The 27,933-nt window shown below is 45.1% G+C and overlaps 1 protein-coding gene across 3 annotated transcripts in view; it reads left to right on the forward strand.

Annotated features, from left to right (window-relative positions):
* The window catches only part of LOC138770513 (uncharacterized), a 37,606-nt gene extending 10,387 nt beyond the window's left edge, over window positions 1-27,219 (forward strand). For 2 of the 3 annotated variants that reach the window (XM_069949626.1, XM_069949620.1), the window contains exons 4-7: window positions 1,301-1,455; window positions 2,745-2,894; window positions 3,915-4,055; window positions 26,928-27,219. In XM_069949626.1, the coding sequence (XP_069805727.1) occupies window positions 1,301-1,455; window positions 2,745-2,894; window positions 3,915-4,055; window positions 26,928-27,101 (620 nt within the window). In that variant the 3' untranslated portion in view covers window positions 27,102-27,219. Of the gene's footprint in view, window positions 1-1,300; window positions 1,456-2,744; window positions 2,895-3,914; window positions 4,056-11,068; window positions 11,156-19,720; window positions 19,852-19,961; window positions 19,990-21,305; window positions 21,461-22,168; window positions 22,319-25,857; window positions 25,999-26,927 lie in introns of those variants that run through there. The other variant, XM_069949633.1, reaches the window with a different exon arrangement.
* Window positions 27,220-27,933: the final 714 nt, after the last annotated feature.

Consider the following 27,933-nt stretch of genomic DNA (forward strand, 5'->3'; position numbering starts at 1 on the left):
TGCACACCCTCAAACAGTCAGACTCCAAACTCCACTATGGTGAAGACCAAAGAGCTGTCAAAGGACACCAGAAACAAAATTGTAGCACTGCACCAGGCTGGGAAGACTGAATCTGCAATAGGCAACCAGCTTGGAGTGAAGAAATCAACTGTGGGAGCAATAATTAGAAAATGGAAGACATACAAGACCACTGATAATCTCCCTCGATCTGGGGCTCCACGCAAAATCTCACCCCGTGAGGTCAAAATGATCACAAGAACGGTGAGCAAAAATCCCAGAACCACGCGGGGGGACCTAGTGACTGAACTGCAGAGAGCTGGGACCAATGTAACAAAGCCTACCATCAGTAACACACTACGCCTACGGACTCAAATCCTGCAGTGCCAGACGTGTCCCACTGCTTAAGCCAGTACATGTCCGGGCCGTCTGAAGTTTGCTAGAGAGCATTTGGATGATCCAGAAGAGTATTGGGAGAATGTCCTATGGTCTGATGAAACCAAAGTGGAACTGTTTGGTAGAAACACAACTAGTCGTGTTTGGAGGGAAAAGAATACTGAGTTGCATCCATCAAACACCATACCTACTGTAAAGCATGGGGGTGGAAACATCATGCTTTGGGGCTGTTTTTCTGCAAAGGGGCCAGGACGACTGATCCGGGTACATGAAAGAATTAATGGGGTCATGTATCGTGAGATTTTGATTGCAAACCTCCTTCCATCAGCAAGGGCATTGAAGATGAAACGTGGCTGGGTCTTTCAACATGACAATGATCCAAAGTACACCGCCAGGGCAATGAAGGAGCGGCTTGGTAAGAAGCATTTCAAGGTCCTGGAGTGGCCTAGCCAGTCTACAAATCTCAACCCTATAGAAAACCTTTGGAGGGAGTTGAAAGTCCGTGTTGCCAAGCGACAGCTTCAAAACATCACTGTTCTAGAGGAGATCTGCATGGAGGAATGGGCCAACAGACCAACAACAGTGTGTGCCAACCTTGTGAAAACTTACAGAAAAAGTTTGACCTCTGTCATTGCCAACAAAAGATTGAGATGAAATTTTGTTACTGACCAAATACTTATTTTCCACCATAATTTGCAAATAAATTCTTACACAATCAAACAATGTGATTTTCCGAATTTGTTTTCTCATTTTGTCTCCCATAGTTGAGGTCTACATATGGTGTCAATTACAGACGCCTCTCATCTTTTTAAGTGGTGGAACTTGCACTATTGGTGACTGACTAAATACTTTTTTTCCCCATTGTATATTCTTCACATCTCTATCACTAATCCATTCTACTGTTTAGCTTTCTACAGTAGATCTGGGCAGACGTTCTTCAACATACATCGGGAGTCAGAGTGCTGCGGACCGTCCTTGAATTTGAAGTTCCAGGATCCTGAAAGGAGAGATGTGGTCTCTCTGCGTGCAGACCCAGGAGGTTGCTGTGGCGGAGATACTTGCGTAAGCTCCTTACTGCTCTAAATACACCAAACACATATTAAGAAATTCTGATTTAAGGGAGGGGTCTTCTTCTTTTTCTTAATCAACTATTGGTCAGAATGGAGAATGGTTACAGCGTCTTCCAGCTTCCAGCGTCTACTACTCTCGAGGACCAATCCTGACCTGTAATTACCACAGGTTACAGCCGATCGATCGGGATCCCACCAGGAATGTGATGACCTTACTGATTGTCCAAACTGGACAATCTTTTAGAAAAGTACTCCATGATCCCCAGAAGCTCCAAAGCAATCTATGAATTTAATTTGCCTGTCCTGGTGTCCTTCCCATAAAAAAATGCCCAACAATATGGTTCCCACTCCTCTCTTCTTTGCCAGCTATTTGGGATACGGTTTGGTCTTGTTTCAGCTGTAACTTCTGCTGCACCTTTTTTCTCTAACCATGACGTTCCCCCTGGCTCTAGTACTTCTGTATTTAAGTGGTTGACTGATAAGGGATTGTATAGGATCAGAACTAGGGATGGTCCGAACCCGAACGCTCGGCAGCAGATTCCCGCTGTCTGCCCGCTCCGTGGAGCGGGAGGACCGCCTGGAAAACTGGGATACAGCCTATGGCTATGGCTGTATCCCAGTTTTCCAGGCGGTCCTCCCACTGGATCCGCCTGCTCTACGGACCATCCCTAATCAGAACTTCTTCTATAGGTTGGGAATCCGGCTCCAGGAATTTTTATGTACAGTCCATAAGTTGCCGGAAGCAATTTTTTCATTTTTTAAACTCTTCGAAAAGTAAATCTAAGGATGTTACTTTTGAAAATAGGTGTATACAGTTTCCTCTTGGAGCTCATGCATTCTCATTGCTATATACTCACCTGATCTCCCCTACTAGGAAATTAAGTTATATGACACAATGGGAGAAGCATCTATGTAAATGTGTGATGTCACGACTCAACTCCCAGAGCTGTGCGGGCTGTGGCTGCTGAAGAGGATGATGGCAGAAGGACATTGAGGGACACAGGGCACTGGAGGGACACTGAGCATCCCCCTGCCATCATCCTCTTCAGCAGCCACAGCCCGCACAGCTCTGGGAGTCAGGTCGTTTGTTAGATATGAATATCTATATTAGTGTGGGAATGCATGGGGGAAGCCTACACGTAAGTTTAAGTACGTATAGGGTTTTTGTCTAATGCTAAATTAAAAAAAACAATAAAAATAATGTAACCCAAAATGATCCATGAATTCAATAAAGATGTGATGAGAAACTAAAGCTGATCAGAATTTTTTCTTGATTTTCAGGTAAAGATCACCGTTCCTCCGTCCCTCACCATTGGATTCATCACATTTTCAAACATTTCCCGTAAAATGACGATCTCAATTCAGATGACGTTCGGAGAGCCTGCGTTCACTGCCGAGCTGCCCTTATCCAGCTCACACAACCCCATTGAGGTGAGATATAGACTCTGGACCTTAGGTGGCCTTAGCTTTGTTCTAATATTATGCACATCATGCCCACTGACTCCAGATATCCACTTGCTTTACCCTTTACCTTATAATCAACTGTGTTTCCTCCCTTGTGCCCACCATTTACCTGTGGTCTGCCAGTGTCCCTGAGGCCTATCTGTTCCTGTGCCCATAGCCCTCTGGTTGTGGGATAGGGAATCATGGTTGCCTTCTAGCCTCCAAGATGATGCACCAGATACCGCCTGTAACATCTCCGCTCTGTCTCCAGGTGAAACTAACTTTCTATAGTACAAGAATTGTCAGGTTCTATTCACATCAGGCATATACATTCAATGATATGAAAGGAACAAAAACAACCAGACATGATTCTTCTTCTTTACCATAAGACTCTGACGTTGTGTCCCGATGTGAAGGAGAAGATTCAGAACCCAGGTCGTCCCCTCTTCGAGGAGTTAATGCAATATGATTTGGACAAAAGGTCTGATGCAAGCTGTAGATTCCAAGCCACCTAAAAACTTAATCCCAAAATGTCCAGTGTTTGTGAAAATCTTCCCAAGGTTGTTCTGCTGGTGGCCCATCTTTAAAGTCTCACTATCCGGCAGCGGTTTTTGCTTTGCTTAAAGACTCCATGGATAGAAGAGGAGACCCGGCATCTTTCTCTGTAAGGCAGCTATGATGTCAGGGCCGGTTGCCTGTGCCCTTCAAATGTGTCTGAGAGAACTGGCAAAAGACATCTCTGAAGGCTTTCCTGGAGAGTTGCTGCAGAACATACGTAAGATGAAGCTGTGGTATTTAAGAACTATTTTTGCTCCTTCTCCATCCAGGCAGGAAGTCTCTTTGGTCCAAGGAAGCCGAGGTTTGGCCTCATTCCCAAACAATCTAGGAGATTTCAGATTCCTGGAAAGCAGCATCATTTCCAGCCAAGGGAACATCATTCAGCCACAAATAACTTCATTGAGTGTCCTGGTCCAACCATTGGTTTAATAACTATCATTATTCCCCCAGATACTCAGTGTAAATGGATCGTGTCCTGTGGCCAGTATAACCAAGGATGGAGAAAAGGAATCTTCTGAAGTCGTCTTCCAGTTTCCTATGGACATGAAGGCTACACTGAAAGCTCTTATCCTGGCTGCCTTCCTGTACATGGTGAGTTGTAGGAATGGTTCTAGGAAGGGAAAACGAGGAGCTAGAGTATCTCTCAAAAGTTTGGGCACCCCTTTATATTCCATAGTTACTATGACCATATATTTTATATTCTTCCAAGTAGTTTCCTTTTGCTTTGCACACTCTGCATTCTCTCAATCGGCTTCAGAAGGTAGTCTCCCGGTCCTGGAGGAGTTTCCCGAGGTGCCGAGTACTTGCTGGCTGCTTTTTTTCACTCTGCTTTTTATGTTGTGATTGCTGAAACCATGTCATCTGAGGTAGCACTAAATTTCTGTCCTTCTTGGGAAATAAGTCCTTACATTACATAAGTGTTTTTCGGATCATTGTCCTGCTGAAAAAACTGAAGGGGTGTAAAATTGTTGCAAAATGCTATGGTAGCTATTATGGATATGGAGAAGTCCCACCTAATTTAAAAAAGGGAGGAAGGCAGGAGGGTGCGTGAAAATAATAAGCAACCCAAACGCACCCGTACCTGTGCCTCTGTAGAGCGCATAGAGTAAGTCATTTTTGGCAGGAAACTAGGTGCATCATGTACCCAGCTCTTCCAAGTGCAATATCACGTACCTGGCTGTGACGTTGGCTGTGACCTGATCTGCTAATCTGTGACGGAGGCAGGACACCGCCCCAGTCACTTACTGACTGAGTGGGCAATCGCTTAACCATGCTGTGATATTGCATCTGCAAGAGCCGCGTACATGACAAACCCGATTTCCAGCCAAAAATTTGTTCCCGCAGCGGTCAATAGAGGCACAGGTACAGGCTGTTTGCTGGGTTGTATATATAATGGTATGCTGGGCTTTATATATAATGGTATGCCGTGCTGTACATACATAATGGTATGCTGGGCTGTATATATATATATATATATATATATATAAGTATGCTGGGCTGTATATATATATATAATGGTATGCCGGGCTGTATATATATATATATAATGGTATGCTGGACTGTATATATAATGGTATGCTGGGGTGTATCGCTAGAGGTATAACCAGTAGGAAGAGGAGATTGTGATGACGCTGTATAGAGATCTAGTGACATCACACCTGGAATATTGAGTCCTGTTCTGGAGACCTCGCCTACAGAAAGATACTGATAAAATAGACCAGGTACAATACATGTGGGGTGCAGGATTTCAGTATAGATGTGATAAAAAAACATATGACACTGAGTTCTTTTATTTTTTTCTTCCCTGTTTTTTTCCCTAAACAGAGATACCAGCTAAATAAACTCTCGAGCAGCAGCGGCAGCTCCTCCTCTTATGACAGTGCGTGGATGACAGCAGGTGGAGCTTTTTTCCCTGGTGTTGATACCGATGGTGGATATTGGCATCAGGATGGAGATTGTGGCTGTGGGGACTGGGGTGGTGGAGGGGACTGTGGCGGTGGTGACTGGGGGGGTGGAGGGGACTGTGGTGGTGGAGGTGAATAAGGAAGTGGAGGAGATGGTGGTTGTGAGGGAGGGGGCGATGGTTGTAAATAGAAGACCAAGAAGGTGCAGAGAGTAGATTGTAGCAGTGTAGGAGGAGACTATATCAGAGGTTGTGATTGGTTGGAACTCTTGACCATGTAAGTTTTGACCATGGTTATACCTTCAATACAAAAACCCCATCTCTGAAACCCCTGAGTCTTTCATTGTACTTTAACCTATACCTTACTCAGATTTTTTAGTTCTCTTTCCATGGTGGGGCTGTTGGGCAGCGACTATCATCCACGTTATCAATAAGTCCATAATATAAAGGTTTTGTCTCATACTACAATAACAAGTAGACATTCAGGCTGAAAGCTATACAATAGCAACATGTCACCTAGTGCGGCTGAGAATAAGCCATGTGGTATAACCTGACAACCAGCACCGATCCAGAAGATAAGAACAAACCCAGCCGACAGTTCTCTTCTAGTTCCGGTAATACCTTGTGTATGAGAGTGGCACAACCCTGAGGAGGCACCATTCATTCATAGTAATATTTCTTTTCATTTGGGTAACCACTTGTGGCAGCAATATGTAGTATGTTGTACCATCACAATGGGTGGACCAAGTGGTCTTTGCCATAGTGCCTCCTCTCCTCTGACAATGTAGAGTCCTTCCATACTGCAGCCATGTGGACAATGAAGTACAGAACACCTTGAGTATTAGTGGCTTCCACCATCTCAGTCACTCGTCAACCTTCTCTTCTGACTGAAGAGTCTCTAGAGTCCAAATGTTGACTAAAGTTGATCTCCTATCCTCTACAAGAGCTAAGGATGGAGACCCTGAGACCCTTCCTCTACATATACGGATAAACCTTCTACAATGTCAGCTTGAAGTTCATCTTTTTGCCCAGAAATACAATAAAACCTGATTTACTGTAAGGATTGTATATGGGGCGGCGCGTTGGCTCGGTGGTAAGTATTGTTGCCTTGTAGCGTCGGGGTTCTGAGTTAAAATCCAACCAAGAACACTATGATCTGTGATGGTTCCTGGCCATAATAATGTAAGGGTCTGTATGACGTTATACTGAGAGCACATGATGAGTGTAATATAATGGAGACAGTTCACTCCATCATCGCCATTGTTCCTCTCTCTATACTCTTGGTCTCTGTAGTTTAGGTCATCGTCAGTCATAGATACGACCAGCAGGATTCTTACACACTGGGGCAGATTAGTTATACCCAACCCCCATATTTCGGAAGCTCTTGTATCTCATCACGTGGATTGCCATTAAGGAGCGAAGACCTGTAGTCATACTGATTTCCATTCACAGCAGTCAGTCAAATAGAGAAAACCTGCGAAGACCTTCAGAGACGTGACCTCCGATGATGGGAACCATCTTATAATCTCCTAGTTGTACAAGTACATGGATCTCAATCAGACCCTGGTGGGTCTGCAGAGTCTAGTAACACGCACATCACTAGTGCGTAACACGCCCTTACACAGTCCTTAAGCCACTTAAAAGGAAAGGTCCTGCATTTTTAAAAATTTGTCAGCAACCAGAGGCAAAAGGGGAACATAATAGACACTACTTACCTCTCCATGTCCCCTCGGTATAGATCTACACTCTGAATCTGACCGCAGCTCCTGTCATTAACGGTGAGGACCCGTCTGCTGGGGGCTTGAGCACCTGAGCTCCCTTCATAGAGCCCCTGCACATTATGACGTCCTGGGATGTCATTTTGCAGCAAGGTGTTAAAGGGGTATTCCCATCTCAACTAAAATAGTTTTACTTGTAGGACTTGTCACATTAAATATTTTTGCAGATACATTCATTTATCAAACTTACCTCCTTCTCCCACTGTTTTCTTCTTGTTGTTGACACCTCGTTGTCAACAACAGGACACCACTCTGCTCTAAAAGCAGTGGTCTGGCTGGTGTGTGTGTGTGTGGTATCCAGGGGTTGCCAGGTGGTATTGTAGTATGGTTGGGCAAGATGGTGTTGTACCCCCGAGGCACTTGTCACAGTGGCCAGGAGTGGTATGTGCCCACTCCTGGATGTACCAACACACACTTTTTAGTTAGAAGGGGTGCAGGTGTAGTGTGAGGAAAACACAATGTGTTACTTTAGCTTGGCTTAGTTGGATAGGCTGGCTTTAGGAGGAAAGGAATGGGCGGAGGTCTACTTCAGGGTTATTAAGGGCTCTACCTAGACCTTTGGGTACCCTGTGGGGGCTTTTAAATAAAGAGTTCCTATGCCCACGGGTATGAACTTCCGCCTATTGGTGTCTTTGGGCACAGAGTGACATATAAACAGGAACATAGGCCCCACCTTATGTCAGGGGGTACCCCTAAGGAAACCTAGCAATAGCAGTGGAGTATTTACGCTTTTAGCACTTACCTAGCTACTGACTGGAAATCCTGTCTTAGTTATCAGGATGATGAAAGGGAGTAGACAGTTAACCCTGTATAAACAATCTCCTTCAGCTGTGCATACAGTACTTAAAACAGAGTGACATCTGGTGGTGGGAGTGCAGAAGACACCTTCAGTCTCAGGCATACATAAAGTTACCGAGCGACACACACTTGTAGCAGTGGAAGACCCACTCTGGGACACTATATAATGGATTAGGCTTGCACCCCCTGCCCCCCCATCAGGCAAGTGGGGCTTATGTCTGGCATACGTCACTGAAATATGAATCTGGGGTACGCAGATCTGAGGCGCACATTGATAACTTGGCCCATATATCTCTATACATCAAATATTCACCCAGTTTTAGAAAAATTAATCAAAAACAATTACACAAGACAGGGATGTAATCAAATACTTTATATTCCTTATTAGTACATAATTATCAATACCAATCTGTTAAACCATGAAATGACCACACAGATGTGCAGAGAAAAGAAGAAGAAGAACTGGTGAGGTGTACAGTCCTATACAGTCATATCGTATCAATCCAAACAAACCTGGGCACACAAAAAGATATATAGCGCAACAAGTGTGGTTACAGCACCACCTAGTGACCACTGTGTGTATGGCAGTTGGTTAAAACATTAACAGTCTATGGCCGGGTTCACAAAACATGAGATACCTGCCGTTCTAGGACACGGCCATGTCACAGAATGGCTGGTGTCAGTGAAGTTCATCCTGGCCGGAAATTAATTTCTTTTGAATTGGGATACATTTGTGTGTGCCCGTATCCCAATTCACTATTGAACACAATGGAGAGTGCAGCCGAAGCTGCACTTTACATTGTCTGAACTGTCAGTTCTGTGCGGCCGCTAGTCAATGAAGAGCACAAAACTGACGCAAGGAATCCCGGCCGGAGTGTATACTATGGGGGACATTTATTAAGTCCGACGTTTTTTACGCCGGACTTAAAAATGTCCCCGCATCTCCAGCTCCAGCTGAGGACTGGAGTAGGTTTTCGGCGTATCTTTTGCCGGAAAGGATGGTGAATCGCGCGGAGTCTGAGTCCGCACCCTCCGTTCCGCTCCCTTCACACCCCCTCCCCGCCCCCCGGCGTACCCAGCGGAAAGTGCCGATTTGCAAATATTTTATTTGCAAATCGGCCATTTGCGATTAAAATAATGCACAAATTGGCACTTTCTGCTGAAAAACCCCTGTACGCCCGTTGATACATGTCCCCCTATGTGTATACATTCCGGCTGGGATTCCATTGACTTCAATCAATCACGTCCGGTGTCGCAATGGCTGTGATTAATTGAAAATATACGTTGTGCGAACTTAGTCTATAAGTAAAGGTATATATTATTGCAAGATCCAGATATTTTTGACACTTGCACTTTCCCCACAGAGAATCCAGCTATAACAGGTAGGTCACAAAAACCATACATACATAAACAGTAAGTGCTCACCCTGACCTCCACGACCACTTACCCTCCTCTGGAACAAAAAATAGCCCAATGTATGTTTTGCACACTTCATCAGGAGCTCCTGACACATCAAGTTTTTTTCTCTGCATCCATTTAAAGAGTCACTGTCACCCCAGAGTCACTTGAGGTGGACAGCGAGGTCTGAAGGGGGCAGAGGGGTCTGAAGGAGATAGAGAGGTCTGGATGGGGTCAGCAGCTTGTCCCCTATTTAAATACACTTGCACAGGAAAAAGCCAAGTGTGCCCAATGTTTATGGAATGTAAATGATTACACTCACAGTTTTACGAGAGGCATATGTAAAGTTTTTATTGGTTAGGATCTTAGTGTGTGCTTAAAGCAGGGGTGTTCAACCCAGGCCCTCCAGCTGTTGCAAAACCACTACTGTGGTGTCCCACCACGGGTGTTGTGTAGTACACCCCAGTAAGTCGTGCACTCAGATAAAAGTGGTGGATGAAGTACTGTTTTCCCCACTAGGTGTCTCTATTATATATATATATATATATATATATATATATATATATATATTTATATTTATTTCTTGTGTGCACAGCTGTAGTTGATGGGTTAATTGTTTATGTCATGTGCTTATGTGCTGACCACAAGTAGGTGCTCTTTCTCTCTACCCTATCCTGTCTATCTTCTCTTACACACACACACACAGCCCTCTAAGAGGAATGAGCTCTGTGTGGGAGGAAGTACAGGGAGTTAGTTGTTTGAGGTCCCAGGGGACAGATGTGTGAGAAACAACCTCGAGATAGATTTCCTATATCCAAGCTATTATTTCCACGATGCAGTGCTAAGCTACCTTAAGGGGAGAGAAGCCATTTAGAATAGCCTAGCCAACGTCAGAAACGTGTCTAAAGAGTGCAGAACAATCTCCTGAACCAAGAGGAATTGACTCCACTAAGACAAAGCTACCGACACAGGTCTACGTATCTCATTGCGCAGTGAAGGGAAACTGGTAAGTCTTGGGAACTTGCTAAACCCAGATAACTAATGACTGGGGTTCATGCTACCCACCAAGGATGGGTTCAACAACACTAGGGGGCAGAGGGTGGTCAGACTAGGTCTAAATGTGAGTATGAGTATCACTTATCACCTACTACTTATCTACTTCAGTTTCGTCAGAGTACAGAAGTTACACTGGGCAGGGCTCTTCTGGCAGCTTTTCTCCTCTTTTCTCTACCTGTACAAAGCACTTTCTTCTACAAGCACCTACTTCCACAAAACTTACTCTCATCATCGCGACAACAAGGCGGCCCAACAGGTATCACCATCACACCTGTATTGTACCACACAACTCAACTGGCAATACAAGTACCACACTATTCCCATCATGCCTGGACTTCATCATGCTGTCCAGGCATCATGGGAATTGTAGCTTAGAGCATTCTCTCCCGACTCCCTGTGACATGACGAGACATCTACGTAATGTAAGTCTATGGTGCCGTCTCTACAGAGCGGAGAGAGAGGTTTGTGGTTTTTCTAAACACATAACAAGTTACTCCAGGTCTTAAAGGGTTAGTTCAGGGTATGTAGTCAGAGGCGGTCTGATCACCCTGGCTGGAGCATCCAGATAGCTGTAAGGTGCTGGCAGGCAGATAATCTGGGTTGAACAGTCCTCTTATTTTCTCCGCGAGCAGGAGATAATCGTGAAAACAAATGACTAGGAGGGGAGTGGTGAGAGAGGAACGTAACGCTGCAGCATCTCTGTCTCTTATTCCTGACATAGACCGGGATCCTGCAGCAGCATCTCCATATGGATCCAGGTATGTAGCTGTATCCCTTACATTACCATCACCTGCTGCTTATCCTTCAGGGGTCACCATAATTCAACCTTCTTATTAAGACTAGGGCTATGTTCACACACAGTATTTTGGTCAGTATTTTGCAGTCAAAACCAGGAGTGGATTGAAAACACACGAAAGGCTATGTTCACACACCAAATTGATGGCCGTCATGTAATGGCAAATAACAATCGCTATTTGAAAACAATGGCAGTTGTTTTAACCCCTTAGGGACAGAGCCCAAAATGACCCAAAAAGGACCGCCACAATTTTCAGTTTTGTGTTAATTTTTTCCTCCTCGTCTTTTAGGAGCTATAACTCTTTTATTTTTCCACCTACAGGGCCATGTAAGGGCTTGTTTTTCCAAGGAACTGGTGTACTTTGTAATGGCATCTTTTAATCTACCATAACATGTATGATGGAACCCCCAAAATATCATTTATAGGGGGAAATTGGGGAAAAAAAAAACAAAATTCCACCTAGAGACCCACATGAGTCCTTATTTTTTTGCGCCACTAACTGTACTTTGTAATGGCAGGCGTAATTTTTGCCTAAAATAAGCAGAGAAACCAGAAAAAAATTATATGTGTGGTGAAATTGGAGAAAAAATTTAATTTTTTTTTTATTGGGGGGGGGGGGGGCTTTGTTCTTACGATGTTTGCTGTAGGGTAAAACTGACTTGTTATATGTGTTCCTCCAGTCAATACAATTACGACGATATGTAACTTGCGTAACTTTTATTTTATTTGACGGCTTTTAAAAAAATTCAAACCTTTTTTTAAAAATTGTTCCTTAAAATCGCTCCCTTCCCAGGCTTATAGCGCTTTTATCCTTTGGTCTATGGGACTGTGTCAGGTGTCATTTTTTGCGCCATGATGTGTTCTTTCTATCGATACGTAATTGCTTATATGTGACTTTTTGATCGCTTTTTATTACAATTTTTCTAGATTTGATGCAACCAAAAATGTGCAATTTTGGTTGAAATGTGATAGTTTAATAGTTCAGGCGATTACGCACACGGCGATACCGAACATATTTATTTTATTTTTTTTATAAAATGGAAAAAGGGGAGTGATTCAAACTTTTATTAGGGGAGGGTTTTTTGCTTTTTTTTTTACACACTAACTAAAAGCCCCCCTGGGGTTAGGGTTATTCCCCCCTGGGGTTAGGGTTATTCCCCCTGGGGTTAGGGTTATTCCCCCTGGGGTTAGGGTTATTCCCCCCTGTGGTTAGGGCTACTCCCCCTGTGGTTAGGGTTATTCCCCCCTGTGGTTAGGGTTATTGCCCCCTGGGGTTAGGGTTATTCCCCCTGGGGTTAGGGTTATTCCCCCCTGTGGTCAGGGTTACTCCCCCCTGTGGTTAGGGTTACTCCCCCTGAGGTTAGGGTTATTTCCTTCTGGGGTTAGGGTTATTTCCTTCTGGGGTTAGGGTTATTCCGACTGGGGTTAGGGTTATTCCCCCTGGGGTTAGGGTTATTCCGACTGGGGTTAGGGTTATTCCCCCCTGGGGTTAGGGTTATTACCCCCTGGGGTTAGGGTTATTCCGACTGGGGTTAGGGTTACTCCCCCTGTGGTTAGGGTTATTCCTACTGGGGTTAGGGTTATTCCCCCTATGGTTAGGGTTATTCCCCCTGGGGTTAGGGTTATTCCCTTCCTGGGGTTAGGGTTATTCCCCCTGGGGTTAGGGTTATTCCCCCTAGGGTTAGGGTTATTCCCCCCTGGGATTAGGGTTATCCCCCCTGGGGTTAGGGTTATTCCGACTGGGGTTAGGGTTATTCCTACTGGGGTAAGGGTTATTCCCCCTATGGTTAGGGTTATTCCCCCCCTGTGGTTAGGGTTACTCCCCCTGTGTTTAGGGTTATTCCCCCCTGTTGTTAGGGTTATTGCCCCTGGGGTTAGGGTTATTCCCCCCTGGGGTTAGGGTTATTCCCCGATGGGGTTAGGGTTATTCCCCCTGGGGTTAGGGTTATTCCCCCTGGGGTTAGGGTTATTCCCCCCGGGGTTAGGGTTATTCCCCCCTGGGGTTAGGGTTATTCCTCCCAGGGTTAGGGTTATTCCCCCCGGGGTTAGGGTTATTCCCCCCTGGGGTTAGGGTTATTCCCTCTGGGGTTAGGGTTATTCCCCCTGGGGTTAGGGTTATTCCCCCTGGGTTTAGGGTTTTTCCCCCTGGGGTTAGGGTTACTCCCCCTGGGGTTAGGGTTATTCCCCCTGAGGTTAGGGTTATTTCCCCCTGTGGTTAGGGTTATTCTCCCCTGGGGTTAGGGTTATTCCCCCTGGGGTTAGGGTTATTCCTACTGGGGTTAGGGTTATTCCTACTGGGGTTAGGGTTACTCCCCCTGTTGTTAGGGTTATTCCCCCTGGGGTTAGGGTTATTCCCCCTGGGATTAGGGTTATTCCTACTGGGGTTAGGGTTATTCCCCCCGGGATTAGGGTTAATCCCCCCGGGGTTAGGGTTACTCCCCCTGTGGTTAGGGTTATTCCCCCTGGGGTTAGGGTTATTCCTACTGGGGTTAGGGTTATTCCTACTGGGGTTAGGGTTACTCCCCCTGTTGTTAGGGTTATTCCCCCTGGGGTTAGGGTTATTCCCCCTGGGGTTAGGGTTATTCCCCCTGGGGTTAGGGTTGTTCCCCCTGGGGTTAGGGTTTTTCCCCCTGGGGTTAGAGTTATTCCCCCCGGGGTTAGGGTTACTCCCCCTGTGGTTAGGGTTATTCCCCCCTGGGGTTAGGGTTATTCCCCCTGGGGTTAGGGTTATTCCTACTGGGGTTAGGGTTACTCCCCCCGTGGTTAGGGTTATCCCCCCCTGAGGTTAGGGTTATTCCCCCCTGGGGTTAGGGTTATTCACCCCTGTGGTTAAGGTTATTCCCCCCTGGGGTTAGGGTTATTTCCCCGGGGGTTAGGTTTATTCCCCCCTAGGGTTAGGGTTATTCCCCCCTGGGGTTTGGGTTATTCCCCCTGGGGTTAGGGTTATTCCCCCTGGGGTTAGGGTTATTCTCCCCCTGGGGTTAGGGTTATTCCCCCTGGGGTTAGGGTTATTCCCCCCTGTGGTTAGGGTTATTCCCCCCTGGGGTTAGGGTTATTTCCCCCTGGGGTTAGGGTTATTTCCCCCTGGGGTTAGGGTTATTCCCCCCTGGGGTTAGGGTTATTCCCTTCCTGGGGTTAGGGTTATTCCCCCCTGTGGTTAGGGTTATTCCCCCTGGGGTTAGGGTTATTTCCCCCTGGGGTTAGGGTTATTCCCCCTGGGGTTAGGGTTATTCCCCCCTGGGGTTAGGGTTATTTCCCCCTGGGGTTAGCGTTACTCCCCCTGTGGTTAGGGTTATCCCCCCCTGAGGTTAGGGTTATTCCCCCCTGGGATTAGGGTTATTCCCCCCTGCGGTTAAGGTTATTCCCCCCTGGGGTTAGGTTTATTCCCCCCTAGGGTTAGGGTTATTCCCCCCTGGGGTTTGGGTTATTCCCCCTGGGGTTAGGGTTATTCCCCCTGGGGTTAGGGTTATTCTCCCCCTGGGGTTAGGGTTATTCCCCCTGGGGTTAGGGTTATTCCCCCCTGTGGTTAGGGTTATTCCCCCCTGGGGTTAGGGTTATTTCCCCCTGGGGTTAGGGTTATTCCCCCCTGGGGTTAGGGTTATTCCCTTCCTTGGGTTAGGGTTATTCCCCCCTGTGGTTAGGGTTATTCCCTCTGGGGTTAGGGTTATTTCCCCCTGGGGTTAGGGTTATTCCCCCTGGGGTTAGGGTTATTCCCCCCTGGGGTTAGGGTTATTCCCCCCTGGGGTTAGGGTTATTCCCTTCCTGGGGTTAGGGTTATTCCCCCTGGGGAACCTCCATCCCCTCTGAATTCCCCTCACTCCAGGCTACTACATCACTCCTGGATTTGGTTGCAAAAATACTGTGTGTGAACATAGCCTTAGCCTTTAAGTGAATGTATCACCCGCTCCAGTCCACTACTTTCCGGAATCATACACTTCCACGTCAGTGACGGTCACTACTCTGATCTCTCATTGTTACCGGCCTCATGAGAGTATCAGGCAGCCGCTGCACCAATGAGGAAGGGGAACTACTCCAGAAGAGGGGGAAGGAGGAAAGAGAGGAGCGGCCGCCGGGAGAGGAGCACCGAGGGCGCATAGACTGGTATCAGTAAAATGGGGATAACTGAGGCTGAGCAGATGGCAGCTCTCAAGGAAGGGGTTAAGAAACCCTTTTGGAGTCAGACTGCCCCCCACCTATCTTCTGTGCTGAGTGCACAGGAGTGTGTGTGTGTGAGTGTGTGTGTGTGTGTGTATGAGTGTATGTGTGTGTGTGTGTGTGTGAGTGTGTGTGTGTGCGCGTGTGAGTGTGTGTGTATGTGTGAGTGTGTGCGTGAGTGTGTGTGTTTGTATGAGTGTGTGTGAGTGTATGTATGTGTGAGTGTGTATATGAGTGTGTGTGAGTGTGTGTGTGTGTATGAGTGTGTGTGTGTGTGTGCGCGTGTGTGAGTGTGTGTATGAGTGTGTGTGAGTGTATGTGTGTGTGTGTATGAGTGTGTGTGAGTGTATGTGTGTGTGTGTGCGTGTGTGAGTGTGTGTGAGTGTATGTGTGAGTGTGTGCGCGTGTGAGTGTGTGTGTATGTGTGTGTGTGTATCAGTGTGTGTGAGTGTATGTGTGTGTGTATGAGTGTGTGTGTGTGCGCGTGTGTGTGAGTGTGTGTGAGTGTATGTGTGTGAGTGTGTATGAGTGTGTGTGTATGTGTGAGTGTGTGTGAGTGTGTATATGTGAGTGTGTGTATGTGTGAGTGTGTATGTGTGAGTGTGTATGAGTGTGTGAGTGTGTATGTGTGAGTGTGTGTGTGTGTATGTGTGAGTGTGTGAGTGTGTGTGTGTGTGTGAGTGTGTGTATGTGTGAGTGTGTATGAGTGTGTGAGTGTATGTGTGTGTGTGTGTGAGTGTGTATGAGTGTGTGTGTGTATGTGTGAGTGTGTGTGCGCACGTGTGTGAGTGTGTGTATGAGTGTATGTGTGTGTGTGTGTGAGTGTATGTGTGAGTGTGTGTGCGCGTGTGTGAGTGTATGTGTGTGTGTGTGAGTGTGTATGAGTGTGTGAGTGTATGTGTGTGTGTGTGTGTGAGTGTGTATGTGTGTGTGTGTGTGAGTGTGTGTGCGCACGTGTGTCATAAAGGAAAGACTGAGATTTCTCCTGGCTTTGGCTTAAAAAAATCTGTCAGATAAATCTCTCTGTGTAAACGCACTATAAGCTGGGTTCACACTATGTATATTTCAGTCAGTATTGTGGTCCTCATATTGCAACCAAAACCAGGAGTGGATTAAAAACACAGAAAGGATCTGTTCACACAATGTTAAAATTGAGTGGATGGCCGCCATTTAATGGCAAATATTTGCTGTTATTTTAAAACAACGGCTGTTATATTGAAATAATGGCCGTTATTTACCGTTATATGGCGGCCATCCACTCAATTTCACCATTGTGTGGACAGATCCTTTCTTGGTTTTTAATCCACTCCTGGTTTTGGTTGCAATATGAGGACCACAATACTGACTGAAATATACGTAGTGTGAACCCAGCGCAGGTGTGATCAATGAACGCTCCCCTACCTGACAGTGACCGGAGGAACAGTCTAAGTGCCAAGTACCCCTTGTATCTGGCAGTCAGTGTGAACAAAACCCATTCTCTAGGGGAATACTACTACTCCCAGCAGGCTGCCGCATTAGGCTGAGTAGGCCGAGCCAGAACTCAACTTATCAGAATACACACACACATATATTTTACCTTTCAGGGATCCCTGGCCTGTAGTTTGTATGGAAGCCATACAAGTATGTAAGGAGACCGCCCCGTTAACCCCCCGCGAACAGAGCATATACTGTACCTGCTCCAGGGGTTCCCGGCTCAGCCAATCAGTGTGCTGCCCCAACACAGCAAAAACGCCCATTGTTTTTAAATATCGGCAATTAGTTGTTAAATGGCGTCCATCCACTCAATTTCTATAGCCTTTCTGTGCTTTCAATTCACTCCAGGTTTTGGTTGCCAAATACTGAGCAAAAATACTGTGTGTGAACATAGCCTTAAAAATCCTGCCACCACGCTCCCCTGGGCGTGCCCAAGCCAAAGGCCGTATTCTTCTGACAATGGCGTCAGCTGCACCGTATACATTGGCGCTGGCAGAAGTATTCCATCTCTGGCGCACGCGTGCACAACGAGCCTCCAGAGAAAGATGATAGTCACACTTTAAGTTTCAGAAAGATTTTAAAAATAGGCCTCGGTCCTTAAGACCCGAAGTGGGGAGGTAACGGGTAAAGGAGCGCTACGGAAAATGTTGTTCTTGCTTCTATAATGCATACAAACAAAAGGGAAGCGTTTATAGGGAAAATAGGAATATCCTTTATTTATTGTTTTAAAAAATATAAAAAACACACTCACACAGGAACCAACACCGGGGTCTGTGTGATGTCACATGAAAAGAAATATATACTGTATATATATATATATATATATATATATATATATATATATATATACACACACACACACATATATATTTATTTATTTATTTTTTGTTTGTTACAAAAAGGACACTTATGACCACAAAAATGCAAAAAATGGGATCCCAGGACACCCCCAAATGAATATATCTAGTATAGTGATGTTGCCATCATACAATGTTCCCCCCTACACATGGAATAACAATCATTAGGTATATATACAGTTAAAGTGCAAGTGCTTAAACCATGTAACAGGGCTCAAATGGTTAATACAACCAAAAGTCAAAAATACGAGGGGGAAAGAATACACATAAAGTATGCAGCATCACAAGGACAAGGGGAGGGGGGTCTGACAGTAAGGCACCAGTACGCCTATCACACATCCCCTGCCACAAACCTGTGAACCAGCAATGGAGGGCCACCTGCTTTTATTGTACAGCTGCGAGCTACACGCTTTCCCCTGTGGTCGGTGACCTCCCGGGCTCTCAGGGGGTCCCTTGGGTACTTATCACGGTGGTCCGGAGTGGAGTTGAGACCCACCCGGACTATGGGTACTGCCACCCACAGAAAGGGGAGATGACCCAAGGAGGTAGTGTCTGCTATGTAGGTGCATGTGTAATAACCACTGAGTCCTGTTAGCATAAATAGATCTTCTTTACTAGGGAAATACTTTGTACATTAGCTGATAGCAGACTGTAGACCTGACAAGAAGGAGCTGTACTGAGGACCTTTAAAGTAGAAGAGCTGTGAGTGGGTGAGAGCAGTTTGTGCTGAGAGTTCAGAACAGCGGTGGAGAGTTTGTACAGGTTCAGAGTAGTAGAGAGGAGTGTGTGGTGAGAGTCCCAACCCAGGGTAGAAATGTGCTCTGCCAGAACTTTAGAAGAAGAAGTAGAATACTGAAGATTTGAGAGTAGACTTTCACTTGTGCCTGTGGTTCAACCTTTGTCGCAATACCACGTTTTGCCCACCAGTGTTGGGTGACTCGTCCTAGAGGGTGACACAAGCCCCAGACCTTGTTAACTGGGTTGAGCAGAGTGGTCAGAGTTTTCTGGTTACACCTGTGCTGCGAGATAGAGTACTTAGGCTTCTAGCAACTTTGCTCTATCCGGATCAGTTCCTCTTGTTATCAGGATACTGGCCTGCACCTTTAGACTTGTTCTCGGCGTGGGTTGGGGCTTCTCTGACTTGTCCTCTCCCTTTACTAGCTTATAACTGCATAGTGTGTGGAAGTGCTGCTTTCAAGAAAAGGGTGTCTAAGTCTCCTATGTGCATCTGCTCTGCTCAACAACTAGACTAAGACTTCACTAAGGTGGTCGTATGCTTCCTCTCCCCATGTGACAACTACCTACAGGTGATGCAATGTCCCCTGTGAGTGGTGGAGAAGAAAAACATAGAAGAAAGGAGCTCAGAGATAGGTAGAGAGAAAGAGAAGGTCCTTATTGGTGAACAGATCACAATAAACAATAACCATTTGGTTACCTGCACCTGTGCAAAAATAAGTACAATTACATACAATAGTGACATTTTGTGGTAAAACTTAGGTACTGCTTCATTACCACAGTTTATTTAGAGTACAGACTTTTGCGAAGGGTGTAACCATAAGAAACACCCGTGGTGGGACACAACACCTACTGGGGGCCTACCTATACAGAGAGGCATAACTATAATATAGGTGCACAGAGAGAGGCCTAACTACTATATTGGGATACTACATATGTGGAGGAAGACGATGGAGCATGAGTGAGGAACCGATAATTTGTATCTGGAAGAGTCTGTGGAGATTTGGCTGAAAGAAGCCCTCATGACCCAGGTGGATGGAGATAAAATGGAAAAGTGAGCGATGTCGTCTTTAGTTCACTCAGGACAAGACGCAGCCTGTGAGTCACTGGTTGTAACTGCCCTGTTATCACTTATAGGGTCTGCAGAGCCTGTGTACTTCTGGTATCTATCCCTATATGGTGACTGTATGAGGTGATATGTACAGTGGATTAAATTCAGCAGCAGTGGTGGCATTAGTCAGCGTGGTGGTCAATTTCTATAATAATGTATATAGGGTATTTATGTATGTATGTATTGCTTTACACAGGACATCCCTGGAGCAAAAGCTCTGAACCTGTTCGAAGCCAACCCCAATGGCAGAACACATCCGCATATAATCCTGACCAAATCTACAACGCCAAGGCGATAGTCCCCCCGGTGCTTAAGTGTCTTTTAGAAGTAAGAGGTCTTATATGTCATAGAATGTGTAAGGATATAACATAATACAGTGGGGGTTGGGGGTCTTAATTTATTGACGGCCCATGACAGTGTTTTTCCTTTATCTGTAGGTGGAAGAGGTCAGATTGCAGAAAAATGGTGAGAACATATGTGGCGTAGAGGAGCTCGTTGTTTGTTGTGTTAGTGGCAGCTTGGAGAGTTTAGGGTCACTTGGGCAATTCTCACGGTAGTCTTGAGTGGTGATAGTTCCCACCCCCGGCCAAGTATAGCCTGGTGTGTAGGTGCAGAAAAGTCCAGCACCTTAACCACTTTAAATCTTCAGTGCAATACAAAATGATGATAAGATTTAGAATACAGGTGCAGGCAGGAGGTGGTTACAAAAGACTTTGTGAAGTGAGAGTAGAGTGGAGTAGAGGAGCATCTTGAGGGCCCTGTCCAATGTAGTACTGTACTCTTCCGGAATGGCGTAGTGGAAAAGAAGAGAAGTAGAAGATACTCATACTCACGTATAGATCCCATTTTGGTCTGACCATCTTATGCCCTATAGTGTCGGGGTATCTGTCCTATAAAGGATAGTACGAGGTCCCAGGTCCCTGTGCTGGGTTGAGAGGACTTCCCAAGTGGTCCCGGGAAAGCTGTGCATTACGCAGTAAAATACGTAGGCTTAGTTGCAGCTTTGTTCTACTGTGGTCAGTGCCTAACTGGATACGAGTCACTGCCCTGTACTGTGTTGAGAGTATCCCTGGCATGGACAAGGTGATCCTCAGAGGATGTCCTTTCCTCCTGAGAGGTTTAGCACTGCATAGTGATAGTAGCTGGAAGTATACAGGAACCTCTCCTTCTCCCTCTCTCTGTAGCTGTGGTTGTCTCAGTCCCTCCCCACCTCAACTGACAAAAGACCACCCACCAGGAACTAGCTTCTTTGTAACATTTTGTGCTCATCGTTCCATCATTTCCTGTCAAGGATAAAAGATAAAAATAACAAAAAAAATAACACAATAAAATAACGACAAAAATGGCGATGCCTAGAAACCATACCAGAAACCAGACCAGAAACCAGACCAGACAGGATGTGATTTACTCCAGGCCTATGACAGTACCTTTATCCTGGCACTGTGCACAGGGGACCAGCAGTGGGCGAAGGTGGGGTGGGGGGTATGAAACATGCAGCGACTCTCTGGTTGCTTTTATTAACCCCTTGTATGCCACGATGAAAGTGAATTACAGCATATAATGGCAGCAGTATCAGAGGATCCTGGTGACATGATTGGTGCCCATACCCTGTATATAGGACCCCAGGGCTGTTTGGCTATTATTTATGGTGGTTGTTATTGTTTTTTATGTTAGTTATAAGTACAAAATAGGGCTCCTTACCCCCTCCCATCCCACTGTATAATAGGACGTTGTGTTATGTATTCTTCACATCTCAATCACTAACTCATTCTACTGTTTAGCTTTCTACATTAGACCTGAGCAGATGCTCTTCTACACAAGTCCGGAGTTTGAGTGCTGCGGACCGTCCGTTAATATGAAGTTTCAGGATCCTGGAAGGAGAGATGTGGTCTCACTGCGTTCATACCCGGGAGGTTGCTGCGACTTGGACACTTGTGTAAGCTCCTTACTGCTCCAAATACACCAAACACATATTGGGAAATCCTCTGATATAGGGAGGGCTCCTTCTCCTCCTCCTCATTTTCTTTTTGTAACGGCTGAATTAGCCATTGCAACTTTTTGGGAAAAAAACAACAGTTTCCATAGAATTAGTAAGATGTACATTAACCCCTTCACGTCAGCCATATGTATATCTACGTTTCTGACTTCAGGGGCTTTTGATGTGTGCAGGACCGCTGCAGTGAGAACGGTCCCGCACACATCAGTGTGTCCGGGGCTGGAGATAAAGACAGGCAGCTGCGATCCCAATCTATGCGATGGCATAGCATAGATCAGTATATGCAATCTAATGATTGCATGTTTTACAGTTAATAAAAGTGTAATAAAAAAAAAGTTTTTAAAAGCATAAAAAAAAAACTTCTAACCCCCAATAAAAGTTTTAAATACCTTAGTGCTCATTATAAAAATATGTAAAATAAATAAATAAACATATTACATATCATAGCGTGCGGAATTGTCCGATCTATTAAAACATTATTGTTCCCGTACGGTGAACGGCGTAAACAGAAAAACCAAAAAACAAAACAGGATTGCTGATTTTTTTAAATTATATATCAGAAATTTTTTTACAAAAAGCGAATCCAATAAATTCAATAAAGATGTGATGAGAAACTAAAGCTGATCAGAATTTCTTCTTGACTTTCAGGTGAAGGTCAGCGCTCTTCCGGCCCTCACCATTGGATTCATCACATTTTCAAACTTTTCTCATAAAACGATGATCACAATTGAGATGACGTACGGAGAGCCTGCGTTCACTGCCGAGCTGCCATTACCCAGATCACACAACCCCATTGAGGTGAGATATAGACTGGCGCCAGAGATTTGTAATTTACTAATATAAAATTTTTTTAAGTATTCCTGTATTTATCAGCTGCTGTATGTCCTGCAGGAAGTGGTGTATACTCTCCAGTCTGACACAGTGCTCTCTGCTGCCACCTCTGTCCATGTCAGGAGAGGTTTTCTATGGGGATTTGCTGCTGCTCTGGACAGTTCCTGACATGGACAGAGGTGGCAGCAGAGAGCACTGTGTCAGACTGAAGAGAATATTAGAGAGAGAGAGAAAATATAGGAATTGCAGAACGGCACTGTGTGGCTCCAGGCTCAATATGGGGTGCACAGCCTCGTGCTCAGACCCCAGTCCCAGCTTCAACAAACAATAGGATGAGGCGGCACTCCGGAATGAAGTGAATAAAAGTGTTTGTTTTTTGTTTATTCACTCAATGTGCAACGTTTCAATCTTCTCAGTAAGATCTCATTGCTGGTGGCCCATCTTTCCAAGAATGATGCAGACCTCCACTCCTAGAATGGGCAGGTTAGCAGGTGCAGCCAGTGTAAAGTATAAAACAATATATTAAAACAATAAAAGAAACCTGTGTACGGCACAACATGTTTCCAGGTCGATGTGGCTTCTTCATCAGGGAGCATTAAATGGCTAGCTCTCACTTACATATCAGCATAGATACTACTGCCTTTTTAGATTATGTACTTAGTGGTGTCTGTTCTGTATACTGTTTCATTCTCTAAATTTTTACTGCTTGTGTAAGCTGTTGTTTTTTTACATGTCTTATGTTTTTTTTGTAATATGTATTTTGTATTATATGATGTCTGTCTCTTTAAGGTGATGTAACCTTTTCAGATTGGATGTCCCTTCCATTTTGGACATTTAAGTGTTGCCAAATCCTGTTTGTAATTAAGCACCTGATGAAGAGGCTGGTTCAGCCTGGAAACATGTTGTGCTGTACACTATTTATCTTTTATTGTTTTAACCCCTACACGACCCTGGATGTAAATGTACGTCCTGGAAGTCTGTCACCAGACGACCCTTGATGTACATTTAAAGGACAACTCCGGCGGGACCCACCCCCCCCCCCAGAAAAAAACACAGACACACACAGACACCATACTCACCATCCCTCCGGTGACGATCGCCACTCCATTCGCCCGCCGTACGCCTCGCCGTCACCTGCGTCCGCCGTCCAGCGATGCCTCTTACTTGCGCACCGGCAGCCTTTTCATTGGCTGGAGCGCATCACATGGCTTCCAGAAAGCTCAGCCAATCAGGGCTGAGCAAGCTGGAAGCCATGTGATGCACTCCAGCCAATGAAAAGGCTGTTGGTGCGCATGTGCACCAGCAGCCTTTTCTGTCCCATTCACTTTCAATGAAGACGCCGAGGAGGAAGAAGACCCGGACCGCCCCCCGGCTCTGACGTCGTCGTCACCAGATGCCGCCCAGGAGAAGAGGACCGTGACGATTGTAATAGGTAATGTATACATTCTTTAACTTCCGGCGAAAGTGGGGGAAGGGGGCCAGAACGGGCATTTAACCACATTACAAAGTTATATAACTTTGTAATGTGTGTTAAATAAGCCAAAAAAAAATTTCGTGGGAGTTGTCCTTTAAGTCCTTGGTCTCTAGGGAGCTATGAAGTGCGCTTCGGAGTGGGGGGGGGGGGCCCTTCATAGCAGGTGGGGCCAGCTGAAGTGAGCGGCGTTTAAGTGTAAGTGACAGGAGCGGTGTGACTGCGGGGGTCCCGATTGCTTTCACAAGCCGCTGTATGTAATAGTCCCCCAAGGGGACTTAAAAGTGTAAAAAAATAAAAAGTAAAAATGTTTTTTACAATACCCCAAAGACCCTCCCCCAATAAAAGTTAAAATCACCCCCATTCCCATTATATAAACAGAACATATAAAAATAAATAAATAAACATATAATATACCGTAGCGTGCTTAATTTTCCAATCTATTAAAATATAACAATCGCCATCCCGCACGGCGAACGGCGTAGACGAAAAGAGGGAAAAAAGCGCCAGGATTACCGATTTTTTTTTTGTTACATTATGTATAAAAAAAAATTTTTTTAAACTGATCAAAACGTCCGATCTACACAAATATGGTATTAATAAAAACTAGAGATCATGGCGCAAAAAATGACACCCCATACAGCCCCGTAGGTGAAAAAATAAAACCGTTATAAGCGTCACAATAGGCCCATTATATTAATAATTAATTGCAAAAACAAAAGGATTTCAATGATAAAAAAAAAATCATCAGAGAATCTGTGTAACCTGCATATGGTTGTGTTCAGACTGACCTATAGAGTAATAGTATCATGTCACTTTTACCATATAGTTTATTACGTAGACACAGGAACCCCCCAAAAGTTACCATATTGCATTTTTTTTCCAATTTTACCAATTTATATCTTCATAAATAATATTTTGGGGGTTCCATCATACATGTTATGGTAGAATGAAAGACGCCATTACACAGTACAGCAAGCAAAGAGGAATCTTCTGCTGGATAGAGAGACTTCTTGGAAAGACAAAAGACAGACACAGCGCTCCATAGTAGGGATGGTCCAAACCTGCCGAGGTTCGGGTTCGTACGAACCTGATCTCTCGGCAATGATTTCCGCTGTCTGCCCGCCTATGGCTACGGCTGTATCCCAGTTTTCCAGGCGGTCCTCCTGCTGTATCCACCCTCTCCACAGAGCGGGCAGACAACGGGAATCATTGCCGAGAGATCAGGTTCGTACGAACCCGAACCTCGGCAGGTTTGGACCATCCCTACTATGGAGCGCTGTGTCTGTCTTTTGTCTTTCCAAGAAGTCTCTCTATCCAGCAGAAGATTCCTCTTTGCTTAAAGACTCCATGGATAGAAGAGCAGACCCGCCATCTTTCAGCTTTGAGGCAGCTATGATGTCAGTGCCTGTTGCTCGAGCCCTCCAAATTAGGCTGAGAGAACGGGCAAGAGACATCTCTGAAGGCTTTTCTGGAGGGTTGCTACAGAACATAAGATGGAGTCAGATTTTCTATCAGATATTCCCTTAGACACTCTGTCTAAATTCTAAGACAATGGTTCTCACTACATGGCTCTTTGGCTCAAGGAAGCCGAGGTTTGGTCCCATTCCCAAACAATCTAGGAGATTTCAGATTCTTAGAAAGCAGCATCATTTCAAGCCAAGGGAAAATCAATCTGCCACAAATAACTTCATTGGTTCTGGTCCAACCATTGGTTTAATAATAGTGATGAGCGAATACTGTTTGATCGAATAGATATTCAATCGAATAGTGAAATATTCGAGTATCCGATATTCGTACGAATATCCAGCGAATATTCAATAAATATTCGATAAGAGTTCAAATCCCCCAGCTTCCGGTTTCACCCTCCAAATGGTCAAATAGATGTTTTTCACTAATCGAATACCTGTTCCCATAGACTTTAATCGGATTGAATATTCGATCGAATATTCGTGGGATATTAGTACGAATATCGAATATTCGAATATCTCACTATTCGCTCATCACTATTTAATAACTATCATTATTCCCCCAGATACTCAGTGTAAATGGATCGTGTCCTGTGGCCAGTATAACCCAGGAGGGAGAAAAGGAATCTTCTGAAGTCGTCTTCCAGTTTCCTATGGACATGAAGGCTACACTGAAAGTTCTCATCCTGGCTGCCTTCCTGTACATGGTGAGTTGTAGGAATGGTTCTAGGAATGGAAAACGAGGAGCTAGAGTATCTGTCAAAAATGTGGATACAACTTTTCATTCCATGGTTACTATGACCCACGGTGGGGAACCTCCGGACCTCCAGCTGTTGCAAAACTACAATTCCCATCATGCCAAAGCTTCACTTTGGCTGTCCAGGCATGATGGGTATTGTAGTGCAACAGCTGGAGGGCCAAAGGTTCCCCATGGCTGATCCCTTACATAACCCATAAGTATTTTGGGGTCATTACCCAGCTCAAAGAAAAAACTGGTAGGATGGCAATTAGTTGCAAAATGCTGTGGTAGCCATTGTGGTTAAAGGAGAAGGACTGCCCGCTCAGCCAATCAGGGACTGGGACGGGACACGCTCAGCCGGGCTGTGACGGTGCACCTGAAAGAGCTGGGTACATGACGTGACAATCTCAGAACAATGTGGCTACATAGTAGGAGAGCTAATAGTATGCTGGGCTGTATATATATAATGGTATGTCGGGCTGTATATATATATAATGGTATGTCGGGCTGTATATATATATATAATGGTATGCTGGGCTGTATATATATAATGGTATGCCGGGCTGTATATATATAATGGTACGCTGGGCTGTATGTATATATATATATATATATATATATATATATATATATATATTTATATTAGTATGCTGGGCTGTATAGCTAGGTATAACCAGTAGGAAGAGGAGATTGTGATCCCGCTGTATACAGCTCTAGTGACATCACATCTGGAATACTGTGTCCACCTCTGGAGACCTCATCTACAGAAAGATACTGATAAAGTAGACCAGGTCCAATACATGTGGGGTGCAGGATTTCAATGTAGATGTGGTCAAGAACATATGACACCTTTATTTTATCTTTTATTTTTTCCTCCCTGTTTTCTTCCCTAAACAGAGACACAAGCTAAATCAACTGTACCGCTCAGGAAGATTTTCCTCTTGTGACAGTGGGTGGTTAACGGCAGGAGGATTTATTACTGGTGTTGATGCCGTACATTGGAATCATGGTGGAACCTTTGGCGTTGGGGACTGGGGTGGTGTTGGGGACTGGGGTGGTTTTGGGGACTGAAGGTGGAGAGAGTGGATTGTAGTGGTGTAGGAGGAGACTATATTGGTGGTCGTTATTGATTGGAACTCTTTAACTTTTGACCATGGTTATACCTTCAATACAAAACCTCATCTCTGAACCCCATCAGTCTTTCATTGTACTTTAGCCTAGACATTATTCTCATTTTTTCCATGGTGGGGCTGTTGGGCAGTGACTATTAAAAAATCCATAATATATAGGTTTTATCTCATACTATAGTAACGTGTAGACATTCAGCCGCCAGTTCTCTTCTAGTTCAGGTAATTGTGTATGAGAGTGGCACAACCCAGAGGTGGCATTTTATTTTGTTTTGGGTCACCACTTGTTTATGCAATATGTTGTATTGTGTACGATCACAACAGGTGGACCAAGTGGTCTTTGCCATAGTGCCTCCTCTCCTCTGACAATGTAGAGTCCTTCCATACTGCAGCCATGTGGACAATGAAGTAAACAACACCTTGAATATTAGTGGCTCCCACAATCTCAGTCACTCGTCAACCTTCTCTTCTCACTGAAGAATCTCTGGTGGCCACATGTTGACCTATCAGTATGAAGATGCAGCCTCCACATGAGCCGAGGATGGAGGCACTGAGACCCTTCCTTTATGTATACAGCTAAACAGAGCCGTCTTTCTCATTGGGCGGGGTAGGCGGCTGCCTGGAGGCCCATGACTCATAGTGGGGCTGTTTCCCTCGGCCTGTGGCTACACCTCCCTCTGTGTTACTCCACTTGTGTTCCAAGCCAGAGCTGTCACCCCTCTTGGTGAGTGTGTGCACTTCCCTCATTGAGCAGTCATGTGAAGATGGGAGGGCAC

The sequence above is a fragment of the Dendropsophus ebraccatus genome, chromosome 1, assembly GCF_027789765.1.
Source record: "Dendropsophus ebraccatus isolate aDenEbr1 chromosome 1, aDenEbr1.pat, whole genome shotgun sequence".
Classification (NCBI taxonomy): domain Eukaryota; kingdom Metazoa; phylum Chordata; class Amphibia; order Anura; family Hylidae; genus Dendropsophus; species Dendropsophus ebraccatus.